Below are 20943 nucleotides of genomic sequence, written 5' to 3'. Positions count from 1 at the left end.
TGGAAGCAAAATCGCAGTTGACAATCAAGACTCCCCACTCTGGTTCCACCTCCACACATACCCCAAGAAAAAACAACCTCAGAAAGCAGCCTTTTTCTTGATTATAGTTCCTTAGTTCTAGGTTTTTGATAGGTGCTCATGTCTTTATGAGGGTAGTGGGAGATGTCACAGAGTGGGGAACCAAGAGATAGAAAGTGGTGGGTTTGGGGATATGTCATGAAAACGTGCCTCTGGCTAACGCTGAGAAGCAGAGACTTGTGTTCTCAGAATGGCTTTTGAGACGCCTTTTTCTCCAAAGCTGCTTTATGGTTGGTCTCCTCTCCCCAGGGGTAAAGAAGTTTAGGTAGAGGGGACAGATTGACACCTCCTATTTAAGGAACTAGCATAAGTTCGTAACTCACTGTGGAGGCAGCTGTTTCCGTGTTGATGTCCTTCCGTCTGCCGCAGCGGAGTTTCCGCCCAGATTTGCCTTGTACTTGCCTAGCCTTTCCCCCTGCTCAGTGAGACGTAGCCAACTCCAGGGTGGTGCCTGGCGTCCTTCCCTGCTCAGGCAGCGGAGAGTGCTGCCGCCTTGTGGGGACTTCTCTGTGACTCCACTGCGTGCCTCTTGGTCGCTTGACTGTGCCGCTGTTGAGGCTTACCCCTGAAGACCCAGAGTACAATTTGAACTGATGTTAATGAGTTATCTTCATCTCCTCATCTCTTTTTGGGAGGAGAGTGGATGTTTTAATTGTGCCTTATAATGAAGACAGCTGTCTGTTCTGTAGCAAACTGGGTAAAGGAAGCTGGGTTAGCCCACTTTTACCAACTGGTAGCAGTTGGATAGAGTCCTCCCTCTGTTGTCTCTGGACCATTAGGAAACCTTTATTTGCACTCAGCACACAGCACCTTGCATTTAGCAAGCACTCAATCTGTGGAATTGTTCCAGGTCATATGTGGAACAGCTTTCATATCTATATAAAATGTAAGTTGTTATTCACATCTAGATTAGTTAGATAAAAAAGAAAGAAACGGAATAGTACGCATTTGGTAAGACAGGATAAAAGTTAGGCTTCTGAGCTCCTTTATTCTCTCATGGAGGTCAAAGGGAGTACAACATGAAGCAGGCCCTGTGACATGCCTTTGGGGACAAAAGGTCTTGGACTGTGGGAAGGAAGAAGGAATTTCTACTCTGAGACTGGCCAAGATCCTGTAAATTCCAAAGGGTGGAGGGCATTTGTAGATCAACGAGCAAATAGTAAATTTGACTGAATAAAGGGAATGGGTGCAACAATCATAGAGTAAGGGCGACATTTTGGAAGTAGTAAATATAATAGTAATGCATAAAAGATATTTGACTCAATGCCAGTATAAAATATCATTGTCAATAGCCTGAGGGGGAAGAAAAGGAAAGATATCTTTTTCTAACATTCTTGCTGACAATAGTTTCTAAAATCAAAGGCCCCTAAACACTCCTCTGCTCTAACAAAATAAATCATTTTGTTCTGAGTTGCAACTTTTGCAAAGCTAGATTTTTCTTCCACTTCAGGAGTAGAATGCACCAAGAAAGTGAAAGAAAAAAACCCTTATTCAAGCTGCTGCATCTGTTTTGATTTAAACTGCTATTAACAGCTATCGGAAGAGCTGAACTTTATAAAAAATATATTACTTTAGGCAAATACTTGAAATAAAAGCTGTGAGGTATGTTTTTTGTTGTAGAAAAACCTAATTGGCATTTCCTAGGTTGCAAATGTAGAATAATGAAACCATGTTCATCTTCATTTGTTATGCACTGAGGTAGAATAAATCTTAAAATGATACCATACAAATGATGAAGCATCTCATCCTACTTAACTGATTTTCAAATGTGTGATAGGTTAAGCACTTCTAGGCAGAACCCAGCCTTGAAGGTGCTTTAAAAACTACCACCCAACAAATCCTGCATTAGCAAATGCTGACTAAAGTTTTTGAATACCTCTTTAATTGCTAAAAGATAGACTAGTTTGCCTAAGGTAAAGATCTTGCTTAAGTGTTTGACTTGGAAGTATTTAGAAAGAAGATGGAAATTTTTGCAGGGCTCTAATTTGGGGCACGTTGCTGTGTCAACTGTGGTGTTTTAATATGTGTTTAATTTAGCTGAGCTGTAAATGTGCAAAGTTGGCAGCTGACTAGAAGCCCAAGTTGCCTGATTTGCTGACATGATGCTGAGACCTGTATGATACCAAATGATTCTCTTGGCAGTGTGTGTTGGAGTAATTAATTAGCATCTGTGATGAATGGGTGCTAAACTAGTAGAGAGAGAATGTAGCTGCTTGATCAGAGGATACACACAGATTTTTAATATACATGTAGTATGGAAAAGCAGGTGTCAGAGATGCAGTTTTCTGATTGATGAGGATTTTTTTTTCCTGAAAAATAAAAAAATAGCAAAGTAGACCAAGAGTGGAATGTATTCTACTTACCTATATCGGTCAGAGGGAAGGTTGGCCTGGCCATTGGCACTGCCCCTGTTGTGGGGTACCCTCCCATTATACAGCCAAAGAAAATGGTTTTTTGGAAACCTTTCAGCAGCTGTTTTCACAAGAATTTATTGCAGGATATTAAAGTGAAAGGACTGGTTTGGTGGGGGTGGAGTCATTCCCAGCATCTCTTCATGAATTAGAGAAATGAAGCTTGTTCTGCTTAGAGTTGACCCAAGGATTGGGGGGGGTACTGGATCAATTAGTTTTAATTTAAAGCCTCAACACTAAGAGGATCTAGTGGAAAAAAGCATAGGACTCTAGGAGTTAGGGAACCTGGGCAGCCCCCTTGGGTGCCTCACCAGCTCTTGTTGTAGGTCATGTAGTATTACTACTGTATCCACTTCAGAAGGCCATTTGTGAAGATCTTCACTGAAATGCTTTGAAAACATAAAAAAGCTCTAGAGATAGAGTGTAGTTCTTAATAGCACCATCAGGTCAGTTACATCCAAGTCTATATTTTGATGCAGTATTATATTTCAGGGTTTAGTCTGAATTTTATTTTGGGGCCCTAGAAAACAATCTGTTGTTTAATTTAGTCCCTTTTGGAATCTTTGCCATTTTTCATTTGGTCCAGGTGAAGCCAGTTACTCCTAATTCTTGCTTTCTCGGTGCTGATGTGTTTTAGTAGGCACATGGTGTAACTCATTTGGTTACCAGATGAACTGACCCTGGCAGTGAGCGGAGTGATAGATGCCACCGCCAGATTGTCCTCAATTCTAGTGTTAACCCGCTCTTCTTCTTTTCCAGTCCCACGCCTTTGACATCTCATCCTTCAGTCCCTTTGCTGTAAGGGCAACTTGAACAAGCTTCAGCCCTTTCTCAGACTCCCAGGGCAGGACTTGAATGGATTTGACCCTGGAATTGTTCGTGATGCTGCCTTGTTCAGTTCTTGCTACTGCCATGCTGGATTCCAAAGATCCACTTTTTCCTCGGCTGGGCTCACAGGGTCAGGCCCATTGGTTAAAGTTTGTTGTGTATTTGGTGGTGGTAGGGGGGTGGTTCAAAATGAAGGAGGGACTCCACTTTGAGCTTTGGACCTGGAGGCAAAAAATAGCATTCAGTCTAAAAGCACTAAGTGCCCATTGTTTAGGCAGCTGTTAATCAACCATGTTTCTATGAAAATAAGTCCTTTTTATGAGGCAGTTGTGTGGGAAAGCTAATTCTGGCCTGATGCTGTGCACTGTGAGGTTAAAAACATGGTAACTTGTCACAACACAATTCTTCTTGTTCTTTCTGCTGTGGGCTGACTCTACATTACTCGCTTTGTTTGCTCTAGAATGGAATCTACTCACCATTTACTAAAATGAAATGCATTTCTTGGGGTAGGCAAAGTCCAGTTCACTAGGTCTTGGATCTTAAAGAGAAAGAAACCCTGCTCTCTCCCTATGACTAATTGTTAAAAATGTCATTTAGCTTGTTTAAATCCAGATTGCAGTTCTAGAGGTGGATTTTATATGCTGGCACTCTTTTATGTCTTAATTTAAAGACTTTTATATATCCATTGCCCATGTTTTGTTCCTAACAGAACAAATAAAGTTTTAAAGTCTTAGTAGATAGAGGGGAGCATTAGAGAGAAAGCTTAGCCTAGTAGATAGTGCACAACCTTTGAATCTGACAGGTGTAGGTTGACATCCTGACCTCAGTCCAGTTTTTAACCTCTGAGCCTTAATTTCCTCCTTTGAGAAATGGGAATAATGAAATTCTCCTAATCAGATAATATATGGAAAGTACCTGGCCTCAATAATTACAACTAATTTCCCACAGAAGTCCTTTGCATTTTTGCTGGAAGCCAATCCTGAACTCACCTGCCTCCATGGGAGTTAGTGTTTCAGGAAGGAAAGGGCACCTTTCTGTAGCTCTATAGATTGTTTCACCTTTGACTAAAAAGTGTTAGACTGCTGACACAATATCTGCCTAAATACTGAGAGAGATGTTTTGATGTAAGGATTTGTGTATTCTTAGTCATGGGTGGCTGAAGAGAAGGCTAGATCTTCTCAGATACAGTTTGGGCCTAATGTTTCTTTTGAATTTACCACTCTGTTTCTTCACAGAAGTTTGACTCCACTTCTGCAGTCCAGTGTTGGGGAAGCCCTTTCTTCAAATCTCTTGACATGTCTGCTCCTAAAGGATAGGCCCTTCATAGTTTTCATAGTTTCTTGCTTAATTTAGAGTTACAAGATAATGTGCACCTTGTAAGAAGATTGCATTTGGGGGATACATAAGTCATGCAGTTGGGGAATCTTTCTTGAGGACTTTTTATAGCATTGTGACGATTGGTATAATAAAATTATTCACAGATTTATATCCAAGTTCATATCTGTCGGCATTTATAGGTCATTCCCATTTTCCTTTTCCTTTCTTCTAGCAGCCTTTTCATGTTAGGGTTTGCCAGGACAGTGATGGAGAAGAGTGGAAAGGGAGATCACTTCAGTAAAAGGAGGGGGCTTTGCCAGTTTGTAGTTTAAAATATGTAAGTAAATAAATCACATCTTCCCAGTGCTGATGTCAGTAGAATCAAGTGTAAACTCCCATACCATCATGGGTTAAGAACTGTGCACATTTGTCCCCACTTCAAGCAGCTCTTACCTGGGTTCTTTTTTGCATGTGTAGAGGGCAGAAAAAGAAAGATTATTCCTTTTAACAAAGATGCTCAGATAGTTACATTGCAGTAATCATTTTGGTAAAGAATTACCTGTGTCACTCAAGTTGGCATTAGACTAATTTTGGGTATCTTTGATAGAGGTTACCAGTGTTTTGTTCTTTTAAAGCATTGGTGGTCATGTCTGATTTGATTCTAGTGCTGTGGTCAGAAATACAATCCCCACTTAGGAAGCATTGTTCTTTTGGGGAAGTATGGTTTGTTCTATGGCATAGCTTCAAAAAATGGATCTTGGAGTAGGGCAGAAATTCTGATGGTGATTATACTCAGTACCACAGGGATGGTAGAGGGGGCTGTAAGTACCCACATAGATGTGATGGGCAGGTAGAACACCAGTGGATGGGTATTTCTGAGAGCATGGCACTGCCGCCTGTAGCTCCTATGTCCCTGTCATCCAAGTTCTTGGTCTCTGCTGTCACGCAACTCTGTAATCCATCTTAACACCAATATGCTATGCTTTTAACTCCTTTGCCACCTGCTTTTGTTCTGCTTGTTCTTCCAGTGACAAATGCATGAGCCAGTTTTCAAGAGAATAAGTTGTAAACTTACTTAATTTAATTTTCATTAAATTTCTAATTTAAATTTCATTAAAATTCCAAGGTTGTGACCTGTTTCACCTTGAGAGATCAGTTGCCCCTGAAAGGAATTACCTGTAACTGATTTTTTGTTAAGTTTGCTAAAGAGACAGCCGTTGTGACACAGTGGAAAGGAAATAAATGTAAAAACTCAGTCTCTGTGAGAGAACATGTAAATTTGTCTGTCCTAAAGGGAATGAATACAGATGGGAACAGCAAGGAAAGGCAGGCAACAGGACAAAGGTTTTTCTTGATCTAGTTTGAATGCACCTAAGTGACAGAAGGTAGCATGAAACAAATCTATAAATTCTTTCAAGTGTCACACCAAATTTCAGCTCCATGTGCCAGGGGCTTTAGATCACAGATTGCTCCCATGAGATTATAGAGGTTATTCCTGAGGTATAGTAACATGATTCTTTTTCTCTTTCATTTTCAGGGAAGCAGAGTCTTTCAAGGAACAAGGAAATGCATACTATGCCAAGAAAGATTACAATGAAGCTTACAACTATTACACAAAAGCCATAGGTGAGAAGGACCTAGTACTTAACACTGGGAGATAATTTGCCAGATCCTGTTGTTACAGATAGCTCCTTTCTAAGAATTAGCCTTTTGCTTAGTGGGTTGATAACTGTTAATTGTGAGCTCTTTCAGGCTTACTGACATCATTGTAGGTCAAGTGGGTAGTTCTTCATTTGGCAAATGAAAGGCAATTTCAGAAATTCTAGATATTTTGGTGAAAAAAATACCCACCTAAATATATCTCAGCTATTGCCAGTTCATTTACTATCTTAGAAAATGGCCTTTGTAGATGTTACCAAGTCTTGAGTTACTTCCATGCTCTATCTGGCAGCATATTTTAGTCCCATGTCAGGGTTTTTCTCTCTGTTTGCAGGCTTCCCACCCCTAATTCAACTAATGCAAATGTACTTTCATGTCTTATTCCATAAGGCACAATTCATTAAGAAGGTACATATGCTGGCCCCCTCCCCCTAAAAGATAATCTGTGCACTTCAACACTAAGTTTAAGTTATTTTTAAATAACTTTTCTGTTTAATTGGTTGCACCATAACTTTCGACCATTTGCACAGGTGGTTAAAAGTCTGGCTGTGACCTTTTGAAGAGAGTTTGTCAGCACTCCTATTATAGTTTGATTGCCTTGATATAGTTCTGATGTAGATGGCCCCGAGCATTTGAAGCAGTGACCCATACTAAGTTTTGTTTTGTATTTTCCTGCCATTCCTGTAGACATGTGTCCGAAAAATGCTAGCTATTACGGGAATCGAGCAGCCACCTTGATGATGCTCGGGAAGTTCCGGGAAGCTCTTGGAGATGCACAGCAGTCAGTGAGGTTGGATGACAGCTTCGTCCGGGTATGTGTCAGGCTGTTCAGCAAGACTGGACTGCTGCATTTGAGTTCCTTTAGCCCAGGCTTTTCAGTCCTGACACGACTGAAATGTCAGGCCAGATAATCCCTTGTTTGGAGGGCTGTGCTCTGCACTATAGAGTGTTAGCAGTGTACTTGGCCTTTCAGTACGCGGCATGAATCACACCCCCTCCCCAGTTGCACTGACCAGAGTCCAGTACTGCCTAGCGTCCCGTGGAGTCAGAGGCACCTGCGTGGAGCCACTTGGTTTCCCACTGTGTCTGTTGTCGCTGCTGTGTTTTCTCTGCTCTCTCGATTGTGCTTGTCTTTCCTCTGTGTTTCCTCTTCTAGGGGCATCTGCGAGAGGGCAAATGCCACCTGTCTCTCGGAAATGCCATGGCAGCATGTCGTAGTTTCCAGAGAGCTCTCGAACTGGATCACAAAAATGCTCAGGCACAGCAGGAGGTGGGTCTGGTCCTGTGCATATTGGAAGAGACAGTGACTTGAGAGTCAGAACTGAGATCCAGTCTCACTTCTGCCATCAACCATACCAGGGTGACTAGGCAAGTCCCGGTAGTCTCTCTCTCAGCCTCATTTCCTTATCTCTAAAAGGAGTTTTGATATTCAGATTTACAGCCTTAGAAATCTGAAAATTGGAAGGCTTCTGAGATGGCTGTGGGGATGGGCAGATGCTTTAAGGTACTGACTTAAGTGAGGTTAAAGAATATGAGTAACTTCAACTCCTGATAAAATTGTTTCCATCTCCATATATACCCAGTTTATCCTGGATGTGTTTTAGTGAAAACCTCAAAACTTCTGCTCAATCCCTGACAATGCCTTGCCTTTATTTTGTGTTTATCAAGGCATGGCTCTTATATTTCTGACTCTAAGTTAAAACTGAGCATGAAGGTTGTGCTCTAGTCTTCCTATTAAAGAGTCTTAGCTATGTTGACACCAGCTTGATTTGTGAAAAGTCTGGTTCTGATTTTCTTGAAATAACAAATTCATCAAGGCCTTGTTGATTTTTGTGGTTGCTGAATCTATAACTTCATTAAAACTTTCCCTTATCTGATTTTCTGGTATAGTTCAAGAATGCTAATGCAGTCATAGAATATGAGAAAATAGCAGAAACGGATTTTGAGAAGAGGGATTTTCGGAAGGTAAAGTACAACTATGAAGATTACACTTTCTTACAAAATTCCTGTGTTGGGCCGGGGATAATTAAGAAGAGTGGTATGGAACAGAAGGTCTAGAAGGGCAAAGTACTACTTCAGTTTGGCTTTGACTTTTTCTTTTCTTTCCCTCTTAAAAGACTAATTATTTTTTAGAGAAGTTTTAGGAAGACTGTAAAATTGAAATGATGGTATAGAGATTTCTTATGTCATCTGTCCCCACACATGCATAGCCTTCCCCATTAGCAATATTCCTGTCCTAGAGGTACCTTTGTTACAACTGAGTTTCTGGCAGTGATGAATAGAGCTGCTATAAACATCCTTGTGGAGGTTTTCATGTGGACATAAATTTTCAACTCTTTTGGGTAAATATCAAAAAAATGTGATGGCTGGATTGTATGGTAAAAAGTATGTTAAATTTTGCCAGAAACTTAGTTGCTCTTCCAATTTGCATTCTCACCAACAATGAATTAGAGTTCCTGTCACTCTACATCATCACCAGCAGTTTTTGGCTAATGTACTTAAATATATTTGGCTTTATGATATATGATAAAAAGTAATAGAGGTTTGTTATTTGAGTTTGTTCCTATTTTTTATGTAAGGGAGTAGCCTAAAAGTATGCTGGTCTAGAGAAGAAAAGTCAATTGGAATTAAATATAAGGTTTGGATAATAATAATCCATTATTATTTGAATAATGAGAACTAGCTTTAACTCCTGCTTTATATGAATTGGATGAAGGTATACATCAAAATTAGAGGCCCCTTTTAGATTTTGAATAGCATATGTAACTTGTCATCACTGCTGTTTCTCCATAAGCATACTTCTCTCCTTTGTAGAGTTGTGTGATAGTACCTGAAAATTTACCTGCTAAAGTGGTTGACTTACCTGAAACATGCGAAGGCATATAAGTTCTAGACTATCTCCCTGGACATTGTTTGTAGTGGTTATGCCTCATGAATAATTCCTGATTCCCTTCATAGATGGTACTTGGAAATAACTTTCATTAGAGTTTCTAAAGGGGAGATAACTGGTGCCTAAAAACTTAAACCACTAATCAGGATGTTTTCAGGATCGCATAAAAGAAGTTTATGAGTATCATGTAAGGAATAGTTGTCACTTCATGTGTGAGAATTTGCTTGGTGCTTCCTGTGGCAGGTATTTGGTAAGTGTTTGATGAAAGGGTGCAGTTAAGAATCATTCTTAAGTCAAGTCTCTTATTTGGTAATAAATATATCTGATTAGCTTGTGCGAGTCCCAGCATTAACTTACTCTTCTCTCCATTGGTTTTAATACACACAGTGTCCCTGTAATGTGATTCATAAGTGCGTGTGTGTTTGGAAAGTGATTCTGCCTCTGTCACTGATTCATTTTCTGAGGTTTATATAGGCAAAAGCTTTGTCTCAAAAGGCAGTCTTTTGGGTTTCTTTCTCTTACCCACTGTGGGGCCAGAATCCCCAGTTTGTGACAGAATCCTCTGTTTGTGACATCCCAGCCCACCCCCCAGCCCCCACTGTAGCTCATGGTGATGTCACAAATGAAGAATTATGATCCTGGCAGGGGAAACAGATGAACTTGGAAGAAACAAAGATCTTCTTTGCCTGCAGCTGTCCCTAGTCATGGGGAGATGGGGGGTGGGAAGTGAAGCACTGAGCCTCAACTGACACTCCCCACAATGAGCAGAACCATCTCCATACAGAACATCGTGAAGGCAGTATGGTGTGGCTGATTTTGACAACTGCTCCCCCTCAACCACCCCCTGTCCCCTGTGCACCCAGTTCTTTTAATGTTTAAGGGGGAAAAAATTAGCACCATGACTCCAACCTACATAATACCTAAGTTTTCATACTGTCCTTAGAACTTTCAGGACAGTAACCAGTAACCTGTGAAGGAGAGGCTTCCCCACCACTGCTGTGAACGCTGCAGCAGGCCTGCCCTGCCGAACAGTTCATAGTGTTAATCTGCTTCCTTATTTTTCTAATTTAAATTTTTGAACAAGTGCTATTCATGGTTCAGAAGCTAGAAGTAGAAACAAGCACTCAGTGATAAGCGTACCCCCATACTTGTTTTCTGTCTAGTTCTCAGCCCCTAAAGTAACCTCCATTCTTGTTTCTTATATTTCCTTCCAGTTTTGTTCTACATATATAAGGAAATATAAATACAGAGTCTTAATTTTTTTCTGTTTTTGCATGGAAGATAATATGCTATACACAGTTCTGTACCTTGCTTTCTTTCTCTTAGTAGACTTTGGAAGTCTCCATATGAGTATAGGAGAGCTGCTTCATTCTCTTTTAGAGCCACATAGTATGCCCTTACGTGCATTGTCTACATTACATAACCAGTCTCCTGTTGATGGAATTTGAGTTTTTTCTGCTTCTAAATTTTCAGATTTCATCTCTTCCTGATCCCCATGCCCATATTCTTAGAGGGAATGGGTTTCCCTTAAGTCCAGATTTCTCCTTTGGGTCAGTTACTCTTAGAGGAGAATGTGCTTCAGCAAGAATCTCCCAGAAATAGCAGCTAAATGAAAAATGAAAGAGAACAAACTTCTGAAAAGAGAAAGTGGGAATATATGGAGAGCCTGAAGCAGCTGAAAGATTGACGTAATCCCAGCTGTGTGCGTGCATGTCTGCACATGCACATGTAACTTGCCTTTTGGTTTGTATAGCAACATGGTGGGTACAGTAATCTGATAGAGTCTGTTATTTAGAACCATTTAAAATGAACCACTTCATCAGTCCTAAACTAGAAATGGAAGAGTGGCCACCGGGGTACTCTGAGAAGTGAGTTCATGGCATAGGAAAACGGGAACTGTGAGCAATTTCAATACTGGGAGCAGTGGTTCTGTTTGAGGTCATTTTTGGTATTTCTTGTCTTAATAGGTAATGATGAATTATAAGAAAGTAGCAAGTAACAGTACTTCTACACTAAAAGAATGTGAATTTTCATCAGAGTCACTATGGATATGATTCATGGTGATTAAAGTGATAGTCTGTGGAGTCATAGTGTCTGATCAATTCCTCCTTCTATTACTTACTAGCTTTGGTGACCTTGAACAAGTTAATCTCTATGTTTTAATTTTCACATCAATAAAATAAGAGTAATGACATTCCATACTTCATAAAATTGTGAGCATTAACTGAGTTTATATATAAAGTATTTAGTATTTTTTTATCATCTGCATCAACTACTCTCCTCTTTTCAGTGGTTTAATCAAATGAATTGGATATGTTCTTAAACTCTGATATTACTTTCTTTAAACTCTGTTGCGTGTGACCAGTTAAAGTGAAGACATTTCTTGAGTCTAGGATGAAGAGCCTCATTTGCTTCTTCCCATAGGTTGTTTTCTGCATGGACCGTGCCCTAGAATTTGCCCCCGCCTGCCATCGCTTTAAAATCCTCAAAGCAGAATGTTTAGCAATGCTGGGTCGTTATCCAGAAGCTCAGTCTGTGGCCAGGTATGAAGTCAAGCCAATTCTGCACTGATGTGCCAGAAACCACTGCACAATGCTGTCTGGCAGCTGTATACAGCGGGAGCTATCATGTGTCCTGTATGTAGGCCAGCTAGGGCTGGGTGGACCTTCCTGGGACTTAGAGCAAAGGTTAGACCTGATTTGAAAATCCACAGGGTATACAGGAATACAGTAGGAAAGTGAGTTGTATGTGAAAGAACATTTGTGTGGGGTTTTTTTGTTATTTAAATGTCCTTTTCTTTCTACTCCAGGGGTTTGCAAACTCTATAATGGGTTGGATAGTAAATATTTTAGGTTTTGCAGACTTATATTCCCATGCCTCAATTATTTAGCTCAGCCATTATAGTACAAAAGCAGCCATAGGTAATACATAGGTGAGTGATGTGGCTGCGTTTCAGAAAAATTTTGTTTACAAAAAACAGTGGCAGGCAGGATTTGGCCTGTGAACTGCAGTTTGCCAACCCCTGTTCTAATGATTGTGAGACACAAGAGACGTATTAAAGATAAATGCAGTTGGTTTATTTTGGGAAGAGTTCTTGGGAATCTGTCTACCTTTGGATACTTCCCATACTAGACACATGGTCAAGGAAAAACTGTTGATAGTCACAAATGATAGTAATGATGGGGAGCTACAAACCACAGCTGAATGTGCCCCTTTCTGGCTGTTGCAGTGACATTTTGCGAATGGATTCTACCAATGCGGATGCTCTTTATGTACGAGGTCTTTGCCTTTATTATGAAGATTGTATTGAGAAAGCGGTTCAATTTTTTGTACAGGCCCTCAGGATGGCTCCTGACCATGAGAAGGCCTGCCTTGCTTGCAGAGTAAGTTCTAGGCACCAGATCCAAGTAGGAAAGGAAGCTTCCTTTTTGAGCCTCTAAGAGAGTGGAAGGTTTTAGAATCAAAGGAATGTGATAGCTCCTCCTGCCTTGCCCAGGGTGCTCTGTCCTTTTGTTAGAATTATTTCAGGACAACTTTTATTTGCCTAAAAGTAAACGTGATCATATAGAGTAAGATCCTTTTGATATCTAAGTGTGTGTTTTTCTTTTTTCTTCCCTCAGTGAAGAAAAGGTAGTAATGCTTGTCCTGGGGAGTGGAGATGAACCCTGGGTAACAGAGGTTTCATTGGTACTCTTTTGTAAATCTTGGTTTCCCATGTCCTTTATAGGAAGCATCAGTGAGCAACAAATAGCCCAGGCGGAGTTGGGGGCTGTGTGATAGAAACTGCTGGGATCTAGGAAATTAAAAGTAGATTCTCTCCTCTCTGTGCAGTGGTCTGAGGCTTTCTGGATATGAACTGACCTCCCCTTGCTTTTTCTCTGTAGAATGCCAAAGCTCTTAAAGCAAAGAAAGAAGATGGGAATAAAGCATTTAAAGAAGGAAATTACAAGCTAGCATATGAACTGTACACAGAAGCCCTGGGGATAGACCCTAACAATATAAAAACAAATGCTAAACTCTACTGTAATCGGGGTACGGTTAATTCCAAGGTAAGCACTTGGTCTGGGTCTTGGTCTTGGGACTTACGGAGATACTGTTAAGGGACATCATAGAGGTCTTGGGAAATCTGCCCAGTGAGGGTAAGCCAGATGACAGGAGAGGCTGTTTTTGTTGATATCTCAGCTTGTGAGGAACTTCCTTCTGAGAGGCAAGCTTTTAATCTTTTTGTGGAATTTATGGGCACTTGAGAGACAATTTGGGAGAATATTCCTGAAGATCCCCTTCCTCCGCTATGAGAATGGCTAGAGGCTTTGGGATAATTTTTTAAGCAAGTGTTGTTGCTTCTTTCTGCCTAAGCAAGTGATTATTTCTTTTTTAGAAGTGATTTGGAGGAAATTAAGTGTAAGACCGGCTTGATTTTTTTCTCCGGCATAACTTCCGTTGAAATGTATGACTCGGTTGAAAATGGCCTGAGTGCCCACTGTGGTCCTACACACCGTAAGAAACGAGAGTAGGCCTCATAGAGTTCTGGTAGTTTAAAAATCACAATAATTCTGATCCCTGATTTTTGCTGCTGTAAGAATGGAGGTCAGGAGCTACCTTTACTATATCCAGGTCTTAGTTAGGCACTAAGCTAGAATGATAGAGGCATTTTATCCTTGTAGATAAGTTGTGCTTGGCTTCTGTCACTTAGGAAAGAAACCAATTTTGAGTTTGGTGTCCTTAGCCCTCTGAGATACTGGTGTTCCCAGTGACCAAGCACGAGTGTGATAGTTAGGGGGCCAGCATGACTGATCCTCTTAGAATTTTGAAGTCATGCTCACAGCTTCTGGGCCCCCTTCATCACCAAAGATGTGAAGTATGACTGCTCTCTCTCTCCTGAAGCTTAGGAAACTAGATGATGCAATAGAAGACTGCACAAATGCAGTGAAGCTCGATGACTCTTATATAAAAGCCTACTTGAGAAGAGCCCAGTGGTGAGTGCCTCTGGTGCGTGGGGGGAAGAGGGAGTTGCTGCTGGCCTGCCAGGGGAATTGCATTATGGATGATGAAGCAGACCCAGGGATGTTGTGAGGTCATTTGGTCCTTCCCCCTGCCTCTAGGTGGGATTGTTCCAGCTCTAGACTATCTTTATAGACCTCCAGCGGAGGAGATTGCACAAGCTCCCTCAGTCTCCCATGCCTGTGTCTTACGCCCCTCACGGTCAGTAAGTTTCCTCTGATGCCTGACCCAAATTCCTTTTGTTAAAGTTTAAATCCATTTCCTTTGGAGATTGTATTTTATGTTACACACTTTTGCTCTAACTCGGCACAGTGCCTGCACACAGTAGGTGCTCAATAAATATTTTGTGGAATGAATGTATGGTGCTTGAAGGAGATGTAGTATCTCTTGGAGACAGTTGAGAATTGTGCTTACCTTGCTTGTTCTGAATTAAGGAAGACAGCCTTCCAGTTGGAAAGGACTAAGTCTGGTTTAGCCTCCCAGCAGTATAAGAAAGCCCCTTTTGCAGTACCCTTACCTGACAAGGTGATTTATGAGCCAGGATATGGCTGCCTAGATCTGGTACCCAGATTTGCCCTCAGAGTCAGTGTGCTCCCCAGCATACTTGTTCATCTTACTCCTGGATCCACCGGACTCTTTTCTCCAGATAGGAACATTCACAAGGGCTAGGTGAGACCACTCCCCCAAATCCATCTTTTCTTATTTCAGATTATTTCCCAGACAGAGACCATCATGTTTTTGAAGTTCCTGACCTTCCTATTTGTATACCAATCCTCCAACACCTACTCCCTCCCTTGTCATGAAATGTCTTACTCAGAGGACCTGTGATGTGTTGATGCATGACAAGCCCATAGTTCTTCAAGCTCCCCATCTCATCAGTGGTGTGGAGTGTGGCCTACCTCCCATTTAGGTTCCCCAAAATTCTTCCTCAGGTTTTAAAAATAGGAAAATTGCTACTGTATGTTGTGCTTTTTTTTTAAGTGAATTTCTAAGTAGATGACTAAGTCTGTCAAACAAAAACATAAAAAGAATTATAGATACTGTGAGACCAACTGTTAGTGGTCTCATCTTTGCAAACCACTGGCAGACAAACCTGGAAGCTTTGGAAGACAAAAGAGTACCCCTGACCCAACTAAAGATTTAATAAATACAGAATGCTACGTACATGCTGAATACAATATTATCTGTAATAGCAAAAAAGGAGAATCATCTCAGTGTTTAGGGGGGAGAGGGTGGCTAGATAAGTGACACTGTAAACTCAGTGGAATATTCTGCAGTATTGGAAGAACAGGGATTGGGGAGAAAACAAAATTCTTGATTTGTTAGGAGGATAACGGGATGGAGGATTATGCTTCCTAAGTGTACAATAAACAAAAATCAAGAATTGCTTTGATCAGATTGTGAACTCCTTTGTGGTGGAAACAGCTGTCCTCTGGCTCTGTCTCTCAGATCCCGCCACAGGGGACAGCATGCACTTTTTTGGCAGTTAACTGAGAACGTGGCAACAGTCCTCTCAAGGAGCTGGGATTGACAAGAAGTACTGGCGATGAGTTCAGGTCAAAGTCTTACCAGAGGCCTGACAGCTGCCCGAGTCTGCCTCAGCTTACCCCTAAAGTTGGGGAGATGCCGGGTCTTTGTTGCATCTCCCACCGTGGACTGGAGTTTCCCGTTTTCCCTAAAGCTGTAATTATTTTTCTAATTTCCCTAACTTAAGATAATTTTTTTAATGTAAGGATGTCCTTGCATTTTAAAATGTGAAGTAAAAATGCAAATCACTGTAATATAGGCTCATATAATACATTACATAATGGCCTGAGAAGTTCATCAGGGTTGCTTGTTAGATCCTTCTATACCTAGGGCTACCAGCAAGTTTTTTCTACTTCAGTTTATGTTCTGCTTTCCCCATAAATGGGGTCTCCAAATTCCTCGTAGCATTTTTGCCGTGTCTGCAGGGGCATAGGTTTTTGTCACTTTTTTGAAGTAGTAAATTAGGATGTTGCCAGAAAATCAGAGATGCCTAGGATGTTGGGTTTCTCTTTTACCAGTGACATCAGTAGCACTCCTGTTGCCCTGGCTTCTAAGCCTGGCCGGGCTCTGTGATGTTAGCGAAGATGGGCTTATGTGGTAGCAGCAAACTGAATCTGTTGTACAGTGACTGGCTGTACCACATGGTCATGTCCCACTCCCCAGCCAATGGTGTCTGCCTCTGGAACTCCTACCATAGCCTACTTAATTGGTAGGCCGGCCTTGGCACAAATGGTATTATCGGGACATGGGAAGTGCCACTATGCTTCTGTGGAAGAGAAACCAAAAATGTCTGGCAATCAGCTTGTAAAGCTAGATTCCTCCCATCTTGGGCCAAGGCCCCTCCTGTTTTCTGTGTTAGGAAATAGAAGCAAGCCTGTGTTGAGTCTCCTTTTCTGTCTCACTTACCCACATTTCTCAGATTGATTAATCTTCATGGAAGCATTGGCCAGCAGCCACCACCTTGAATTTGAACCTCTAGTGACTCACTAATCTCACTTCTAGTCTGGATTGGAGCTGGCCCTGCATGTTTATGGCACAGTGGGTTTCAGAGCTCTTCCATATTTATTGTTCTTACTTGATAATTTTTCGCTTGTGTTTCAATCCCAAGTAATCAAGTAGGTGCCTTCACATTGCCTCTCCTAAGGTCCAGATGCCTCTTGGTGATCTGTGACATGAGGAAGAACTCTTCCCTTTGTTGATTTCTGTTCAGAGCAGAGTATCACTTTGGATGGGTGCAAATGGCTTGAGACTTAGCTCTCTTTTTCTTAAGGAACTGGTAGTTAATTTTTTCTCAGTGCTCACTTAAGGGCCCCTGTTTCATGAAGTTTCTCAACCAAAACTGTATGTCTCTTGCTTGAGCCATGTCTCTCCCCTAGAGTGACACTGAAGGCCTTTGCCATTTATGTTGCTGTCTTGCCCTGTATTTCCTTTTCAGTTACATGGATACAGAACAGTATGAAGAAGCAGTGCGGGACTATGAGAAAGTGTATCAGACGGAGAAAACAAAAGGTAAAGGAGTTTGAGAATGTGTTTCTCAGGGAAGTGTGTGGTCTTACTTGCAGGCCCTGAAACTGGACACAGGAGGAGTTCGATTCGGGGGTCAGGAATGTACCTGGTGCTCACTTGATCACCAGCCAGAAAGAAGTGAACAGTAGGCCCAAGTGTGGGATGAGGCCCCAAAACCTCCCAGTCACTTTCACTTCCCTTTCTGTGTGATGAGGCTGATGTGAGGAACCTAAGTATGTGTAGATTTTGTAAATCTCCAGAAGAAAACACCATAAAAGCCCCTGGTATGGTCAACAAGGCTTCTGACTGCAAGGCGTCTGGGTTGGGACTTGGTAAAGGAGGCCAGAATCAGATTTGTCCATTGACGCTCGGTGTCTTCCCCTAGAACACAAACAGCTCCTCAAAAATGCACAGCTGGAACTGAAGAAGAGTAAGAGGAAAGATTACTACAAGATTCTGGGAGTGGACAAGAATGCCTCTGAGGATGAGATCAAGAAAGCTTATCGGAAACGGGCCTTGATGCACCATCCAGGTAGTGTTGGAGGTGGGGGTGGGGTGGGAGGCAGACAACTCAGTGGGAAGAACAAGCCAGACTGGCCCACTGCCAAATTCAGTCCAGAATGAAAGCCTCCGGAGGCTCTTCAGCTGGGATTAAGATGTTACTAAGCTCCATATTCTCCAAATTTTGGAAAGTATGTCTTTCTCTTAAACTTGGTTTTCTTGAGATTGATGCTTCCTGTATTTCTCCCTTCAGATCGGCACAGTGGAGCCAGTGCTGAAGTTCAGAAGGAAGAGGAGAAAAAGTTCAAGGAAGTTGGAGAAGCTTTTACCATTCTTTCTGATCCCAAAAAAAAGACTCGCTATGACAGTGGACAAGACCTAGATGAGGAGGGCATGAATATGGGTGGTGAGTTGGTTGAGGCAGCCTGGGATGAATCTGACAGTCGTGGAATGTTAGAATTTTTTCTAAAGATACTCCAGAGGAAGGGTTTGCATAATGTGCCCGTGATACACTGTGCTTTGTAGCGTGTACCTTTGAGGAATACCTGTAATGGGTGAGGCACTAGGCTGGGTGCTGGAAATATAAAGATGAACCAGACAGGCTCTCTGACCTCCAGGAACCCACAGTGTAGGGGTTTGCAAACTGGCTCACAGGCCAGATCTGACCCCTGTTCTAGCAGACGTGGAATCCAATGAGTACAGTCAAGTGTGGCCAGTGCCCAGGGTGCAGATCGGGCGCCAAGGAGGTAAGCGAGGTAAGCATTAGCAGGGGAAGTGCTGAAGGGCAGGAAGTGCAGTGCCTTGGAGGAGCTGCAGAGGCCTTCTTCTAGGTGGAGAAGAGGTGAGGCAGCGGAGTCCAAGAGATGAAGCTACCAAGTAGATCAGGCCTCAGGAGGCCCGAGGGCTTGGAGTAAGGACTGTGGGCTTTATCCTATTGACTGGAAGTTCTTTTCACCCACTGCAAAGCATATGCTGAATGTGTCACACATTCCTGTCAGCCCTCAACCTTCACAGATAGCCACGACCCTGAAAGACTTAGAATGAAGTGAAGCACAGCTATCAGTGTCATTGCTCACCATGAGCTATTCTAGAGAAAAGAGGCCTCTGAACTATGGCACAGTTCTCAAACTGTCTCTAATGCCAACCCATTCTCTTCCACTAAGAAAATCTGTTGGAATTTAAAATAAGATCGATGATGTTTTATAGATAATCCTGACTTCTCCAGTTTAGGGTATGCGTGTGTTTTAAAAACCTAGGTTTAGCAAAAATAAATAACTGCCCAGTGGTTGAAAAGGGCTATAAGCAACCAAAAGCTACTGAAGGGTTTTAAGTGGGGGAGCTATGGACCAGATTTAGGCTCTAGAAATGTATTTGTGATGGCAATGAATAGAAATGGTTGGGAAGGGACAGAGAGGGATACAGATGGAGGGAAGCCATGATAGATAGGAGATGATTGGAGGGCACAGTTGAGAGGTGCAGACCCAGAGTTGGTTGCAGAATGTGTTGGGAGAGGGAAAGGAGTAAGTTGAGAGTGGCTTTGGCAGAGCTGTCTTGATGGGGCCATTCACTGAGCTAAGGGACTTGGGAAGGTGAGCAGACAGAGAGGTGAAGAATTCACTTTGGACCAGGATGTGCCTGTGAGATCAACTGGTGGAGATAAATCCTGTGCAGCTTAGGAAGTCGGGCAAGGGTGGGAACATCAGCCCTGCTGTGGCCTGGTGGAAAGAGCAATGTTGGAGTCAGACAGGTGTTGGAATATTCGGTTCTGCTGCTTTGGCCACTCATCTTGGACAAGTTACCTGAGCTCCCTACTTAGGTTTTGTTGAGTATAAGCTGGGGATGATATAATGTATGCAGAGTACCCAACACCATCATTGGCACCTGGTAGGTGCTTAATAAACCATAGCTTTCTCCCTGCCATACAGTCTAGATAGAACATGAAATCAAACAAATAACAAAAGACTGTAGGTCTTACATTTGGTCTGGTAGCATTTAAGAAATTTTAGCCTTTTCAGTAGCAGCCTCAGCATTTTAGGGAGACAGAGTGTGAGGCAAGTTTTGTGTAAATAACTGCAGATGGCATTCCCAGTGGTTGAGAAGGCCCAGCAAAGTGGGTTGAGGCAAAGAAAGCTTTCCTTTGGGACCTCACTTGGGAAAAGGAAACATAGCCTAGAAGTGGGATCCGGTAATAAGTTCTGTATAGGGTGGAGCAGAATTGCCCACCTCTGGTCTGAGGTTTGGGGAAAGGAGGGAAGTGAACTGTCTGGAAAAGCTGTGGAGACCCATCCTCAGTGTCTTAAGTTCCTCTTCAGGTGTGTCCCATTTTCTCACCTTTTTGTCCCTTCCCTGTTTCTCACTTTGCTCCAGATTTTGATGCAAACAATATCTTTAAGGCGTTCTTTGGTGGTCCTGGGGGCTTTAGTTTTGAAGGTGAGTATGCCTGATATTCTTGAAAGTTCTCAGATCACAAGACGACACAGCAACTTTTCAGTTAGGCAGCAGGCAGCTGATGGTCAGAGGGGCCCCTGAGCAGAGGCAGTAGAACTCTCACCTAGCAGGGCATCTCTTCACTCGGGCTGCCACGGATGAAGATTCCCAGGCACACTTGTCTTGGGACCATTAATGACACACCTCTATAGGATCAAGGAGGCATGTCTAACTAAGCTGCCTAGTACCAGGGCCTCCCTGGAAGAGGAAAGGTGTTACAATCTACACATGCACACGGTCACACACTCCCTCATACACCCCAGGGCCCAGGCTGTTTGATATCCAGAGAGGTTTTTCTGTTTGAGTGTGAAGCAGCCCTTGAAGACTTTCCCATAATCAGAGCAAAGTGATCCTCCCTAGAAAATTCCGAGAGTCAACTAACAAGCGTTTCTTTTCCATTACAGCATCTGGACCTGGGAATTTCTTTTTCCAGTTTGGCTAGTGAAAGGACACCCTCCAGAACCCCCAGAATGCAGACTTGCTCAGTTTAACCTTGAATGTGGACACAATTCACCTCCTCCCTTCATCGTGTCTCCATATACTTAGAGCAATTTCATTTTCTCAGTTGGACACGCTGTGTCTGTGTGAGTTGGGTGAAGGACAGGGAGCCAGCACCGAAGACTGCGGGTAGGGGAGGGAGGCGGAGGGTGGACAGGGAGGCAGCTTGTGAATTTTTGTTTTACTGTTTAACTTTATTAAAAAAGAAAAAAATTAAGAGAATAAAATGTTTTGACCCTT

General features: G+C 42.3%; 1 protein-coding gene across 3 annotated transcripts in view; it reads left to right on the top strand.

The window, feature by feature from the left end:
* DNAJC7 (DnaJ heat shock protein family (Hsp40) member C7) overlaps window positions 1-20943 on the top strand; it is a 25518-nt gene extending 4575 nt beyond the window's left edge. For 2 of the 3 annotated variants that reach the window (XM_036883278.2, XM_036883279.2), the window contains exons 2-14: window positions 6172-6260; window positions 6981-7105; window positions 7450-7563; window positions 8184-8258; window positions 11608-11726; window positions 12413-12566; window positions 13068-13232; window positions 14068-14159; window positions 17147-17220; window positions 17603-17749; window positions 17972-18124; window positions 20086-20148; window positions 20610-20943. In XM_036883278.2, the coding sequence (XP_036739173.1) occupies window positions 6172-6260; window positions 6981-7105; window positions 7450-7563; window positions 8184-8258; window positions 11608-11726; window positions 12413-12566; window positions 13068-13232; window positions 14068-14159; window positions 17147-17220; window positions 17603-17749; window positions 17972-18124; window positions 20086-20148; window positions 20610-20647 (1408 nt within the window). In that variant the 3' untranslated portion in view covers window positions 20648-20943. Of the gene's footprint in view, window positions 1-3267; window positions 3448-6171; window positions 6261-6980; window positions 7106-7449; window positions 7564-8183; window positions 8259-11607; window positions 11727-12412; window positions 12567-13067; window positions 13233-14067; window positions 14160-17146; window positions 17221-17602; window positions 17750-17971; window positions 18125-20085; window positions 20149-20609 lie in introns of those variants that run through there. The other variant, XM_036883280.2, reaches the window with a different exon arrangement.

Source organism: Manis pentadactyla, chromosome 4 (assembly GCF_030020395.1).
Source record: "Manis pentadactyla isolate mManPen7 chromosome 4, mManPen7.hap1, whole genome shotgun sequence".
Classification (NCBI taxonomy): domain Eukaryota; kingdom Metazoa; phylum Chordata; class Mammalia; order Pholidota; family Manidae; genus Manis; species Manis pentadactyla.
This window is presented reverse-complemented; position numbering and strand designations above follow the sequence as displayed.